The following is a 14,894-nucleotide window of genomic DNA, read 5'->3' as shown; positions in this document are numbered from 1 at the left end:
TCTTATATTGTGTGAGTGACTCAATCATGATTTGCCACTGTATAGATGTGTATGTGTGAGGGCAGAACTACCAGGAAGTGTAGCATCGTAGCAGCATTTGCATTTTGCACTCCTGAATGCGCAGGTGTGCCACGTATTCACAGTAATATGTTGCATATCCATGCTTCACCCTGCACTGGTGCAACAACTTGAGGCATGCAGTGGGCCAGGACCCTTGGAGCCTGGTGCATGGATGCGTACGTCACCAGATATTATCTGTGTGCATGCATTATCCCCTTGAAATTAGTGTTGTGGACTGCAGCACAGATATGGAGCGGGATAAGGCACAGCGTACATACAAAGTGGTAAAAGTACTATCCCATTACGCCATATTTAGCGCACCGTTACATCACTTTTGTGATGCAGTGGCGGGGCGAAGACAGTGCCATGCTTTTGGCTATTTACAATGTGACACATCTAGTGAGATGTGTCACGTTGTTGAGCCCTGCGCAAGATGTTGGTGATCCTGGCAGGGGGGGGGGGGGGGGGGGGGTGGTGGCCTTCCAGTGCAGGAACGCCTCAGACAAGTGGCTGAGTGACATGTACAATATTACACTCAGTCACTTTGACGTCCATGCAGCATCAAAAGCCTGCGCCTTCTTGAAGCATGTATAAGTATTAATGCAGCATGTTTGCGATAGGGCCAAGATCATACTTGCTGGACCTACGTTTCATTTGCAACGCAACTCCAGCAATGCACCGCATTTGCACAGGGGGATGCGACACGCATCTGCACATCCATGCGCAACGGTGCACCACATTGTACATGCGGCACATCTGTGTTTGCGCACGGGTGGGCAGATGGCTCGATACTTCTGGTGCATCCCTGTTGATTGACAGAGATGCACAGGAAGTCCGTAATCTTGCACGGAATGTCTCCTTTTTTGCAAATGATTACGCCACCTCCAGGGTGGTTTAGTATTCAGTTGCATCTCCATGCTTTCACTCATTTGGTCAATCTGGATATGTATCTTGTTCCATGTGTGTTGTGTGTCAACTACCACCGCAACGTACATGGCACTCATAATCTCCGCTAAGTGCTGTGTGTAAAGTGTTTGGGGCAGAATTACAAGCCCCTTGCGTCACTTTCGCACCGTCCTTGCATCACTTTTGTGACGCAGCGGCTGCGTAAAAGTTGCTGCCCATTAACAACGTGACGCATCTAGGGAGATGCGTCACGTTGTGAAGCCCTGCGCCACATTACACCTGCGTCAGGTTTAATGTGTACAGGGTGGGCGTTCTGTCGCAGGAAGCCCCGTATAAGTGACCCAGTGAAATCTACAAGATTTCAATGAGTCACTTTTACATCCATGCTGCGTCAACACCCTGCGCCTGCTTGAAGCAGGCGTTAGTATTGATGCAGCATGTTAGGCAAATGGCGGCCCTGGGCATTGCTGGAGTTGCGTTGTGCTTGCGACACGACTCCAGCAATACGTGATTTTTCCGTCAACAGATGCGTCAGAATTTCTGACGCATCTGTCAATCCTTGCGCCATGGTTCGCCGTGCATCCATGGTGAGGCAAGGATTTGGCAAGTAGGTGCAGGGAAAGTGACGCATCTCTACAGATGCGTCACTTTCTTGTAAATCTGCCCCTATGTATTTGGAAGGAGATGTGAAGTCACACAGGGTGGGTTTCCCGCTCCCTGTACATATGGATGGTCCCCATGCACCACCAGTCGGTCAGACAAAGTGATGTTCTGGTGGCACAGGGGGCTTGTCATTGTACCCCATGTTGTTGTTCAAGGGATGTTTCACATATGGTACATGTGTGTAACCTGTGTCGACATGTTGCCTTATTGCATGTTGACTTGTGTGGCTTCTTCTCACCAACGTTTCCTTCTGTAAAATGATATGTGTGTATATTCGGAGTGAATAACGATTGATCTGTGAGTGGTACTTCCAACTTGCACAGCAGCTGACTGACATTACATCACACATTGTTGCCAGTGCCTGCATGTCATTGCTTGAGCTGTGACTCTGCACAGACATGTATGTATTTTTCTTATCCACGGCGGAAATGCTGCATCACTTTTCACATGTCCATATGTGAGACATCAGCATCCCAAGGAGCTTTTGCACAAGTTTTTCCATGCGTGATATTTGTGGCCACTTTCAGCAGCTATGCTTGTCAGGGCCACCACACACACATAGCTTACTCAGGGTGCAGGTATGCATGATTCACTGCATGCCATCTATTCATGCAAAAGAAGGTTGCACACGACTATGAAACATGTTTTTGATAGGATGTTGCTTTCCTGTGCTATGGCAGTGCCACAGCTTGTCACAACCAAGGTCCTTCCACTGCCATGCAGCAGCAGTTTGATGTAAATCTGCACATGTATATATCTATGATTTGAACTTGAACGTTAATGGACACAAAGTTGAGGATGCAACTTGAAATTGTGTAATGTTCTTTATTGTACATTTTACTGACTTCAATTTTCTACATCATGAGAAAAATTGAGTCACTATGTGTGATCGACGTCGTATCCCTGCTGCTGTGTGGTGGATGTCTTGCACTTGGGGTTGCACATGTTCATCATCATCCACCTGTCCAGGCTGCTGGTCCTCCTCCTCCCAGGGCACATTAGTTTTGACACAAATGTTGTGGAGTATCGCACATGTAAGTATTATTTTGCAAACAGTTTCTGGTGAATAAAGTAGCCTTCCACCTGATACGTCAAGGCAACGGAACCTTGACTTCAGGATTCCGAAGCTGCGTTCAATAATGTTCCTTGTCCGGCAATGGGCATGGTTGTATGCCTTCTGTTGGTCAGTGCTTGGATTTCCAAATGGTGTCATTACCCAACTCTGGACTCCATATCCTTGATCAGCTGTAATTGGGAGGTAATAGATACGTGTTACTTTAGGCTGACATCAGTATACATGGCATGTGTCCTATGTCTACCTGCGCAAACGTTGAAACTACTCAAGTCCATGTTTATGGTGTTCCTGTGTGTGGTGGGTAGACGGTGTGTGGCCTTGACTGCTCTGATGTGTGCACGCTACGCGGGGGGATGGGCAGTTGCTTTTTGCAACTCATATCATGTAGCAGACAATTTTACAGGGCTCATGCAGAACATGGGTGATTGTTTGACGGACACTGTGAAACAGGGGCAGAGGGCCCTGCCCTTCAAGGACTCTGGCAAATTGTGCTGTACCTTCATATTCCAACAGGCATCCTCCCAGGGGTACTCAAAACAGCATGCCGTGGTTGGATGGGGGGCTTGACAGGGCCAAACCTTGATGTCCCATATGCACGTGACATCGCAGTATCCATGTGTGAGGTATTAGTTCACTGTGGGACCAGGGGCGACTGTCTGTTTGGCAGACAAAGGGTATGACTGATATTGTGGATTGGTCTAAGGATGGCGTGCTCCTTCCCTTTGCTGACCTACCTGAGCAATGTGGCCCCTGAACAGGTCAGTTTATCAGATGGTGCACCAATACATGCTTACGGTGTGTAATTGCTATGTGCACGTGTATACACATTGTTGCACATTCTAATGGTATTACTTAGCTATTTACATGCATTTCGTACTGCACCTTTCAATGGTTAATTTGAGTTAGATGCCATGGGGCACATTCATGAGGTTTTGCCGTAGGGAAGCGCAGCAGGCCTTCCTGCTGCGCTTCCCTACGGCAATTTAAAATGGCAGGGATGCACCGTATCTATAACATGAGGCGAATTCCTGTCCTTTTTCCCTGCGCAGGCGCACAATGGGCTGCCTGCGCCAACGCAGGCACCTCTGCACCATGGTGCTAGGGTGGCTGCGTTGCGGGGATGAATATTGTTGTACAGGAAGGGTAACCTTTCTGTACAACAATAATCACATGAGGTTTTTTCACTTTCTATCTGTGCTGCAGAAGGCAGCACACATAGACAAAGGACAAACGAGGAGAAATAAAGATATTTCTCCCCGTGTTTTTTTTTTTTTGAACAAATTATTATTCTGTTTTTGCATATACAGGACCATTGCAGTACAGTATGCATGAAACACAATACTTTTACATATGAACTAACGATATAGCATATATATCCGATGCAACCTTACACGTCGTGCCACATAGTTGTCAATGCCGACCAAATAAAACATACGAGAGCTTGATAGTACCTCAGTCAAGCACATTACTTTGTATCCAACCATGCCCCTGCGCTACGTTCCCAATATTCAAGATTCGATATCTATGGGGGCTCTGCCTCCCAAACAACCCTCCAACTCCCTACCCACCCCAACCCTCCCAATTAACCCAACACTTGCCACGAATTTCAGTCTGAGGGTCACAGATCCTTGACCTCGGGAGGGGAATGGGAGTGGGCGGACCCAGACTTCAAGTGCGGAGTCGGGGAAGGATAGAGGCCGAATACATCGGCCAGAGTGGGGACTGTGATGGTTCCGGACAGGCATAACAGAGGGGGGGAAGGCTTGTATCATCACCCACCAGGATATGGCCTCAGTCAGACAGGAGATTACAACCCTCAGCCCCACTGGACTGGCTCCAGCTACTACCAGACTCAACCGTTGGCATACACCCTGTTTCACGCTGGGGTCCTCCGTGGACTGTGCCCCGCAGCCTCCTCACATTCCTCCACCTCACCCTTAAATAGCTCAGTCAGATGTGCCCATTCTAGAGATATTGGACACTTTCGCAGCCCTCGACTCTCTTCACGGTGCAACGCTTCTCACTCCACCACTGACCCCCTCAATACCTCCTCCCCCCAGACCTCCACCCGCGGCAGGGCTCAAGACTTCCACCGCTGGGTTATCAGGCGCTTTGCCAGCATTAATGGCAGATTGGCAAAGCGACGCAACTGTTTTGCCTTCAGGGGGAGCGGCAGCAGTCACAATGGGCAAGCTTCTGCTGTGTCCCAGGAGGGGCGTTCAGTAATTATATTTAATACGTGCATTATCCTATCCCAGTATCAAGATATTTCTCCCCGTTGCGCCTCCCTTCTGCCTCCCCTGGGGAGGCATGAGCTTTTGGGGCTGCCTCAGATTTCCGATTTCTCGAATATCAGAGGCAGTGTCAAAAGGGCATGGATGTTGCTGGTAACGTCCCCAGCAACACCCATTGGACGCCCCTTTTACGCGGAACACTGCGTTGAAGGGACTGCTATTTATGATGCAACATTAAGCCGAAAAAAGTGGCTCAGTGCTGCCTGATTAATATCACGCTGGCTTCTGCGCCACAGAACGTCACAAAAAGTTGCATTCCGATGGTGCTAGGGGCCTCATGAATGAGGCCCCATGTGTGCATATGTTGTCAGTGTGACTTGGTGATCAACAAAGTTTGATGTGTGATATTTCCATGCATTCCTATCAGGTGTCCCTTGGCCCTTTACGTTATGCTGCTATTTGGGTCTGCAGATTTGTCCAATATGTTGTGTGGTTATAGTGTATATGTGGCAATGCATTTCCACATTGATGCATTGCATCATTTGGACCTAAGGGGATGTCATGTGGATGTAATGTGGCATTGTAGAAGCAGCTGTTGCATAATATATTTTGATATACATTTATTGGTGCTTACCTACAAGAAGTCCGTTGCCATATTGCCCATTTTCAAAACGTTGATTGATTATGCTGTTTCTGAAAATGTAGGAGTCATGCACACTGCCAGGGTATTTCGCCAGGACATTGAGAAATTGTCCCCGATGGTCCACAATGGCCTGGACATTGATTGAGTGTGTGTGTTTTCGGTTGCGGTAAAGGTGTTCCGTAGCTGCAGGTGGTACGAGCTGTACATGCGTGCAGTCCATTGCTCCAAGCACATGAGGGAATCCAGCAATAGCATAAAATCCTTCTTTGATGTCCATCTGCAGCTGCTGTGTGTTGGGAAAATGTATATACTGTGGGGAGAGCTGGAGAATGGCATCCAGGACCGTAGGGAGGAAGCCGGAGTAAGATGACTGCGACACTCCAGCCACTTGTGCAGCTGTTGTTTGGAATGATCCAGAGGCCAACATATGCAATACCGCCAGTAGCTTTGTCAGGGGTGGGATGTTGTTACCCCTTTCAGTTGGTGCCTGTAGCTGTGGTGAGATCTGCCGCAACAGATTTAGTATGGACGCTTTCCTGATCCGATACAGTTTGATGACTTGTTCGTCCCGGAGTCCAATGAGGGTGGTCCTTGGACGGAAGATGCGCTCCTTTCTCCTGCGCTGCCTTTGTGGTAATGGTGGAGGCTGCGGTAGTGGGATTGGTGGTGGTGGTCTTTGTGCAACTCCCAGCTGAAGGATTAGCAGGTCCATTTTGCTTGCTATGCTTCCAAATTGCTATGTGGCACTTTAAATCAAGTTCTGGTGAACTTGCGTCGTTATTTGCGCGTGGGTTTATGGGGCGCAGGTTTTCTGACGCATTCACGCATTTGCGTGACGCATTATGTAGATGCGTCGACGCAGGGAAATGACATAAATATGCCTGCGTCAGTAATGCGTTGCTTTTTGCTTGGGAACGCCTACCTTGCATATATTAAAAGTGACGCGACGCAGCCGTTTCTGACGCAAATTAATTCCGTCGCATCTTGGATTACGTGACGCATATCCGTAGATGCGTCACAATATAAATTTTGCGTAAAAAAAAAACCGCCGCAGCGTCACATAAGTGACGCAACGGCGGTGTAAAAGTGGCGCAAGCCCAACATAAATCTGCCCCAATGTGCTGATTTGTCACGCTGTCAGCTACACTGCTGTACTCCCCCGCTGAAGACCGAAGAATACTTTCCACTCGGGTATGATGCGTCATAGGCAGCCGGCTCACATGGTATTCAGTCCTCCTACCAGCTAGGCAAACGTCATTTGCAGGCGGAGCACTCATGCACCCCTACCGGCTGAATCCCTTCCTGTCATTTCCGAGAGCCTCTCTGTTAGTGAGTAGAGAGCGGAGCACAACCAGCATTACACAATGGCACCAACAATTTCAGCTCTTACTTGATCAGTTTTCGTTGAAAATTAGTTCGGTGCCTTCTTGTGTCCTTCCAAGACTTAGACGCTCCTCATTTAATATTCAACTCAAACTGAGCAGAACTACGTGGGGGCTGTGTGGGAGCTTGCTGAAAACTCGTAGCCATGATGAATGTAATGACGGAGGAACTGGGAAGAATTCACAGTACGTTTTATTCCATATACAAGCTCCCACATACAAACCCCGGATGCGTGCAAGCACCTCAAGGGTTACAACAAACTGTCACCCCACTTGTCAAGGAGGTCCAACTGTCATTCTCGGGGACAGGCTCGCACGCCAAAAGGCAGCACGAGACAACTAACCGAACAATGGCCTCATGCGCGCTGCGCGCGATAATAGAACACTGCAAATAGCTTTCAATTTTTCAACATGGTGAAAGCCATTCAAAAATGAACAAAGTCAACAATGGTTTGCTAGGATAAAATAGTGAGAACCATTTTCCACATGCTGGATTTTCGTCAAGATCCCATACAACCATGAATTCCACTGAGATGATGGCAAAAATGTCATCAAGTATATGGTTCTACAACCGTATAAAAGATTCAGAAGTCATTATTATTGCTGCATTAATAAACATCCAGATTGGGACTTCTCTACAAGGTATATTCTATAGCTTTTCAATATGTGTGGTTCTTAGAACATGATGATATAATGGCTGTTGTTTTACATGTGGTTTTGAGAGCCAAGCAAGTTGGTATCTTGGTAATGCAGAATCATTGCATCAAAGATTTAAGGTGTAGAAGTGAGATATAAAGTGTGGGTTTGTGTTCTCCAATATTTCTGCCGCTTCCTCTGTAAACCTAGGAGAAGCCTTGACTTTCTAATGGATGGGTTTATCTTTAGGTTTCAGTTTATTTACTGATGGTGCTGTGAGCTGCAGTATCGGCCATGTAGGATCGTTGGAATAGTTTGGCCGCTGCTTAGCCTTTTCTGCCTTATGTTTAGATGGATTTCTCATTCTCCAATTTTTGAATTTGGCCTTTGGTACCAGTCAGTCATTTTTCCTCATCATGCTTTTTCGGGTGGGGTGGCCTGAAAATTCTCTCAGCGCCATTTAATTTTTGATGGCTATAATGTTTGCGAAGCGTATTGAAGAATTGGAAAGTCTGCTCTGCTCTCTGGCTATCTTCCTAAGGGGATGGTATTAAACACCTCGGGCTTCTTACGATGGTGGTCAGAAAACCGCTGGCCTTCGGTCAGAGGCTTTCCAACCACCCTCGTCGGTTTCAATTCCGACTAACTGGCATTAATTGAAACCAACTGGTCATTCTGGCTGGCTTTCGATGGGCTCTAAGAGCCCGTTGACTATTCGGAGGCCGGCCCATAATCCCAAAGGGCAGCCTTTCCGCCCTTCCCTTGGGATTACGATACTCAGTCTTCAGTAGGCTTTTCATGCCGGGTTTTTCGACATGGAAAGCCTGCCGGAGAGAGAGCATGGGGAACCATAGCAGGGCCCCCTTTACTTGGTGGCCTCCAGTTGGTTGAGGTGCTTGCCATGGGGTGCAGGGATTAACACCCCATCCATTTCCCTATGGGAGCATGAACTATGGCTCCAGCCGTAACAAATTCTCCCATAGGGAAATGTCAGAATGTGACCGAACACTGTTCGGTCGCATCTAATTCAGGCTGTTGGGACCTTCGACCAGAGATCAGTCGGTATTGTTTCCGAGACGGTGTTGAGCAGAAGCAAGTCTTCCCCACATCGTTATAGACCCCTATGTGTTTTAGCTTTCTAAAATGTTTTTTTGTTTCTATTTGCATGTGGATATCATCCTTCCTTCCTTAAGGATTAGTGCTGGTCCTCTGTTAGGGTTGGACTTCTTTCTCGTTTGTATGTGGGTTGTGTTTTATTTAGAGGTTGTCATTATGATAGTCTCTACTGCGGAAAAATAGGATAAAAAATGTCATTTTTTCTAGGAGTTGACAAGGTGCCTTTGACGATGGAGAGGGTCCTCGTGATATAACAAAGGCTCGGTTGCGGAATAGGAACTCATGTGTAATAGCTGCCTGGGTGAACAAATGAAAAAAAAGTTTCTTTATTGAGTACTAAAGTTAAACACTCTTTATAGCTAACAGCTTTAATAGGTGCAACTTTCTTAAACGGCATAGAATGCATCCTTAAAAATACTCTTGGCTGAGTCTCGAAATCTGCGTACAAAGGTTTCCACATTAAAAAAAGCCAAACAAATCTTAGTCGGAGCCACCAGTGCCTTCAGCAGCATTGCATCACGAAGGCCGAGACACAGAGAGCTTAACTCAATTTGTTTTGCTAAACAGTGTGTTGTTTGATATGATATAGATGAAGTATCTCATGCATTACAGTACGTCTTTGAAATTGAGTTGTCATAATGGACTGTTGTACCATCTGAAGGTTCAGACACTTTCTCCCTTAATTGCTACAAAAATGAAATTCCCAAGTTGGGAGCCATATTGTGTGGCGCAGATATCTAGCCGAGGTGACATTTCCTCCGGTACCCTGGGATTTGTACAGACTTCATTACCGTCCGTGCTGCCCATTATAATGGCGCCTGGTGTCTCGGCGCCTGCTGTGCCGGGGCTCGCAGGATCACTGAGCAGCCGAGTGATGACAGCCACCCCAACACGCGCATCTGATGGGAACAGCTGATTAGAGTCATGTTTTGTCTTGTTTACTCAAGCCTGAACTTTCACTTGCAGTTTTCCAGACACAATGCAATGCAACAGGAAAAGGCTTTTAAGACCATTAGCACATCTAAGATGACTCGCTTTCCACAGATGGAACTTCGTTTCAAGTGCCTAAGAAGTTTTCAGTTATTCTTTCTCAAATCTTAATTCAACACTTTCTATGAATTTCAGGGAAAACTGTGCCCTAATATATTTTATAAACAGTTTGACCTTTCAATTAAAACAATTGAATTTGATTTTTTAATCATTTTATACGATGTATGTTGCCATCACAGTGTAATGTTTTTCGATTATTTTTTATGGAGTCCGACAATCTTGTTAAACATATCAATCTTTTTGAAATTACTTTGAATGCCAGTTATTTGCAAAATATTCAAAAATATTTTCCTTTTTGTTCATATTGAACCCATACGGTACATATCACCATGATACTCAAATGTTTTTTCTTAGTCTTCTCGTTTGAACATGATGACAAAAGGCATCATCATTCTAAGCTTTCTGAGAGTATTATGTCTGAACTTTCGTGCACCTATGAGCTTGGCAAATGTGTGTCTTTTAGGAAATGCTGGTGGTATGGGAGCAGAAGGTGGCAAGGTAAAGGCTACATGTACAAGTTGGGGTGTGGCCTTGTTGCCATGGCTCAGAAAGTTGTCTCTTAGCTTCACACTGGCCAGGTTGTAGTCAGCACTTAAAAGCTACCCTAAAGTATGCAGAAACAAGCATTTGCAATGCAATCAGTCTCGCGTTTGTGAAAGTTAGAGCTGTTGACATTTAAAATGTATATGTGTTTTACTTTTTTTTTTGTATGCAGTGGAGTGATAATATTTGTATAGCACTATTGACATTCATATGATCTTTCGGCGCCGGTGAACCAGAAAATAGGAAATAGGTTATGAGGGAGAGGAGAAAAGAGTAATATGCTGGCTGAAAAAAATGCACATTAAACCATTCTGATTCCTGTAGGAAGCGGTGACTTAATTTACGCCTTGTGTTTCATAAATAATCTACAGAAAGTTTTGAAAAATATCTCTGGTATACTGCCACATGCTTCACCACTAATTTACCCAGGGATACAAAAAATTACTAACTCACCGGTTCCAAAATACATGGATTTCATTACAAGAACAGAGGCTACCATTATACATATTCCTTTTAATGCAGTCCAAGCAGCAGCATTCATCGTTAAGTAAAAAGGTTCCAGAACAGAACATTAGGAACATACAATAGGCATGAGGCTACAACAATCTGCCTCTTTTAAATGCGGCTCCGAGCAGATAAGTACAACTTTTATTACTTGATTTTAATTTACTCTCGTTATTACTTATTAACTATTTTACTGACTCCTATTGACTTCTGGGATTAATCCCCACCCTCCCTTATCCTTTGTGTTCTTCCCTCATACATAACGGTCCCTTTTTCGGAACCGACGTGTCAGGTATGTTTTGCCAAATCCCTAATTATTAAGAAGTTTTGTCGAAATAGCTCAAATAGTGCGAGATCTTACCTGATCAACACACTCAATCAAAGGAGGCAGACGCTCCAACCCCCGTTACTTGTCTCCCTCAGACTCCGGCTCCATTTCTTACGCGGAGTTAGAGGTGAGGACCTTGGCAACGGGAGCGCCACGTCCTCCCATTGCCAAGTGCTATTCTCCTCTCCATTATGCCCCCAGCTGATCGCCTAGCGTGATAAGACTAGAGGCATTTAATCACCATGGAGACTTGCAGCAGTTGATCGCTCGAGCCCCCCGAGCGACAGTTGCTCGCTTCTCGGTTACGATCAGCTACTGCCAACTTCACTTCTGCCCGCATTTTTACCATTGCATAAGAAAAGGGAGGTTTAAACATACGTGCATGGAGGAAACTCTGCCTGGAAAAGGGATACTTCACATCTGATAACCAACCGATCAAGGGTTTCTACTAACCAGGGTCTGTGAGTGTCAAAGCCTGTATTTTGCTTTGAGTGGGTTGTCTTGTCAATCAAGGTCTGCAAAGTGTTAAAGCCCCTATACCGTCTTAGAGTGTCTTGCCCACCAGTGCTGTCTCCCTAAGGTTTAAAAAAAAAAAAAAACTCTTTTTTCTAAGCCTGCTTATTAATTATCGGCGCTATGTCTGACATCGACTCTGATGACGCTATTGCCCCCATTCCTAGCATGGACAATGAAGCCTTCAAGAAAATAATTCACAAGGAGATGAGTTTCTGCATGTAGAAACCTTAAGTAAAGTCACGGCTTCAAAGAGGTCCCTCCCTACCGAGGAGGACATTATTACAGAGAACCAGAGCTCCCAAACCTCTGACATCCTCCTTGAAATAAGGGGGAATAGACTTAAGAAGAATAAGAATATTGAACAACCAACCCTCAGGAGCACTATGGGAGGTCCTAGCACCTCAACTAATTCTGGAGGTCATAGCAGCACCTCAACTAATTCTGGAGGTCATAGCACCTCAATTATTAATGGAGGTCCTCGCACCTCAAACTCCCTGGGTGTCCTTGGCGGCACAACCTATACTGGTGTCCTCAGCGGCAAAAAACATCCGGGTGTCCCAAGCGGCACAAAACATCCAAGTGCTCAATATACTTAATATGATCTGGGAGATAATGACTTACAAGACGATGAGGCTTCTGACATATTTGACGAATATGTCTTAGACTTGGATTAGGATGACCAAGAGTTTTACAACGAACTGTCTGAGGTCGAACTCCCATCCTCATCAAAAGACAATATCCTCAATCCGCTGGGTGAGGAAATGTTCTCCCTACTTGATATAAAGCATCCGAGAAGCTCAGAATGGTGGCCTCAGGTTCATGTGGCCAAATTCATAAAGAAATGGCTTAGAAACCTGTTGGAAAAAGACACTCACAATATACTCAGAGCCAAATGCTCAAGACGCTCCATACAAGACAAGACCTGCCAAACCCCTAGCCTGGATCCGGAGCAATCAAATTCCTCTTTAAGCTCGGCAGAGACCCAAAAAAAGAGATGGAAAGATCCCTCAAAGGGTGTCTGGACCGCCTTCTTGATGTCCTGGGACCTCTAGCCAGGATCATCGATACTGCAGAGGAAAGCCACATTAATAGCACACCCCTGGATATGGAAATAATCAGGGGATGGACCCAGAGAGCCTTGATACTACTGGGCAACGCCAATGCCAGCCTCAACGACAAAAGGAGAAGAGTTGTTTTGACCAAAATTAACCAAAAGCTGAGTGACATGGCGGACGGAGAACTCTTTCAGAACCCCAAAGGGATATTCTTCTGCGGAAACATAATAAAATCATTAGGGAAGTACGTCTTGACCTTTATGGCCTTGGATAAGGCCCAACAGAATATGAAGCGTGTATTCAATCCTAACCTTTTGGTCGGGCCGGAAGAAGGGGCCTCTCTTCCGGTCGCTTCAATCAAAGGCCCTCTTTAAGATTCCGAGGCTACGGAAGAGGTTTCCAACCCACCAATCCTTCCCAATTCTACCCCAAAGAGGGAGAGGCCCTCGCAACAGAAGCTTTAGATCACGTGGAACCTCCAGCAACAGCAACCCCCAAAGTGAGTACTCTAACTCCTCTTCCTCCTCCTCCTTCTATCCCCCAAAAGGTGGGAGGCAGACTAAAATTCTTCTATCAGAATTGGAAATTAATTACTCAAGACCCATGGGTACTAAACACTGTCAAGGGCTTCATGAATGACTTTATAGAAACTCCTACTGAAACTTCTCTCCCAAGAGACATCCCACTCACTCTAGCCCAACAAAAAATAGTAGAGTAGGAAATATCCTCTATGCTTCAGAAAGGAGCATTAATAGAAGTCCCACTGGAAGCGTTGAGATTTATAAGTACACTGTTTCTCGTCAAGAAAAAGGACAAGGGCTGGAGACCCATTATAAACTTTAGGGATCTCAACAAATATCTGGTTTACAGACATTTCAAGATGGAAGGCATCCATCTCCTGAGGGATTTGTTACTAGATGAGGACTGGCTAGTCAAACTAGACCTAAAAGATGCATAGTTTACCATCCCTATGGCTGAGGTCCACCAACACTTCCTTCAGTTCATGTGGAGAAACCCTCTGTACCAGTTTCAAGCCCTTACTTTCAGCTTATCTTCCACCCCATGGTGCTTCACCAAATTCATGAGAACAATTGCCTCATTCCTAAGAGAAAGGGGTATTTGACTACTCTTATACCTAGATGACATCCTTATAATGTCCCAAGACCACACTCAGATAAATCAAGATGTGAAGACCATAATGGATCTATTAGAAAGCTTGGGCTTCATTATAAACACAGAAAAATCGATTTTGTCTCCCTCCAGAATCATGGAATTCTTAGGTTTCACTGTAGATTCAACAAAATGTCTCCTTTTACTCCCTTCAAAGAAAATAACCAAGATCAAGAAAGAAATAAGACACGTCCTGAAAAAAGAAACCCTAACCCTGAGAGAACTAGCCAGGCAGCCGGGTCTCCTCTCTTCCTCCATTCAGGCCATTTTCCCGGGCCCCCTGAATTATCAAGCCCTGCAAAGGGTAAAAGCGAGAGATCTAAGGTCCGGCCTTTGGTACAGAGATCACATTTCCCCAGATCAGGAGGCCACATCAGAACTGATCTAGTGGCTAGTGAATTTAGATGTCTGGAACGGCAAAGAAATGTTTGGTTTAACACCAGAATTTGTTTTAGAATCAGATGCAAGCCTTCATGGCTGGGAAGCTTGCCTCCTCGATCAGAACACGAGCGATGTCTGGTCACAGGTGGAATCCTCTCACCACATAAACTACCTAGAACTGACAGCTGGTCTTTACACATTGATGAGCATCAGACATTCTCTCCAGGGCAGGTCAGTTATTCTAAAGATGGACAACATGTCAGCAGTCGCCTATATAAATCGTCTGGGGGGCACCAAATCTGCGGACCTCTCGAATTTAGCCCAAAAAGTTTGGACGTTCTGTCTGGAACACAAGATCACCCTAAGAGGGGAATACCTCAAAGGGAAAACAAACATATCTGAGGACTGGAACTCGAGGTTCCTTTTAGATCACAGCGATTGAAAACTCAATGTTTCCGTGTTCAGGTCTCTCAACAAAATATGGGGCCCTCTAGAAATAGATCTCTTTGCCAGCAGACTAACCTTCCAATTGGAGAAATACTTCAGCTGGATGCCCGACCCGGGTGCTCTTGCTGTGAACGCATTTCTCCAGTGCTGGAAAGGAGTCAAAGCATACGCATTTCCCCCTTTGC

The 14,894-nt window shown here is 45.7% G+C and overlaps 1 protein-coding gene across 1 annotated transcript in view; it reads right to left on the bottom strand.

Moving 5' to 3' along the window:
- Nucleotides 1–2,440: 2,440 nt before the first annotated feature.
- LOC146830883 (uncharacterized) overlaps nt 2,441–14,894 on the bottom strand; it is a 270,636-nt gene continuing 258,182 nt past the window's right edge. Inside the window, exons 5-6 of the mRNA XM_085603805.1 lie at nt 14,387–14,415; nt 2,441–2,874 (exon numbers count right to left, since the gene is read on the bottom strand). Of these exons, the coding sequence (XP_085459931.1) occupies nt 2,489–2,874; nt 14,387–14,415 (415 nt within the window). The 3' untranslated portion in view covers nt 2,441–2,488. The remainder of the gene's footprint in view (nt 2,875–14,386; nt 14,416–14,894) is intronic.

Source organism: Triturus cristatus, chromosome 5_1 (assembly GCF_964204655.1).
Source record: "Triturus cristatus chromosome 5_1, aTriCri1.1, whole genome shotgun sequence".
NCBI classification, from domain to species: Eukaryota; Metazoa; Chordata; class Amphibia; order Caudata; family Salamandridae; genus Triturus; species Triturus cristatus.
The sequence above is the reverse complement of the archived record's forward strand: the minus strand, read 5'-3'. Positions and strand labels throughout refer to the sequence as shown.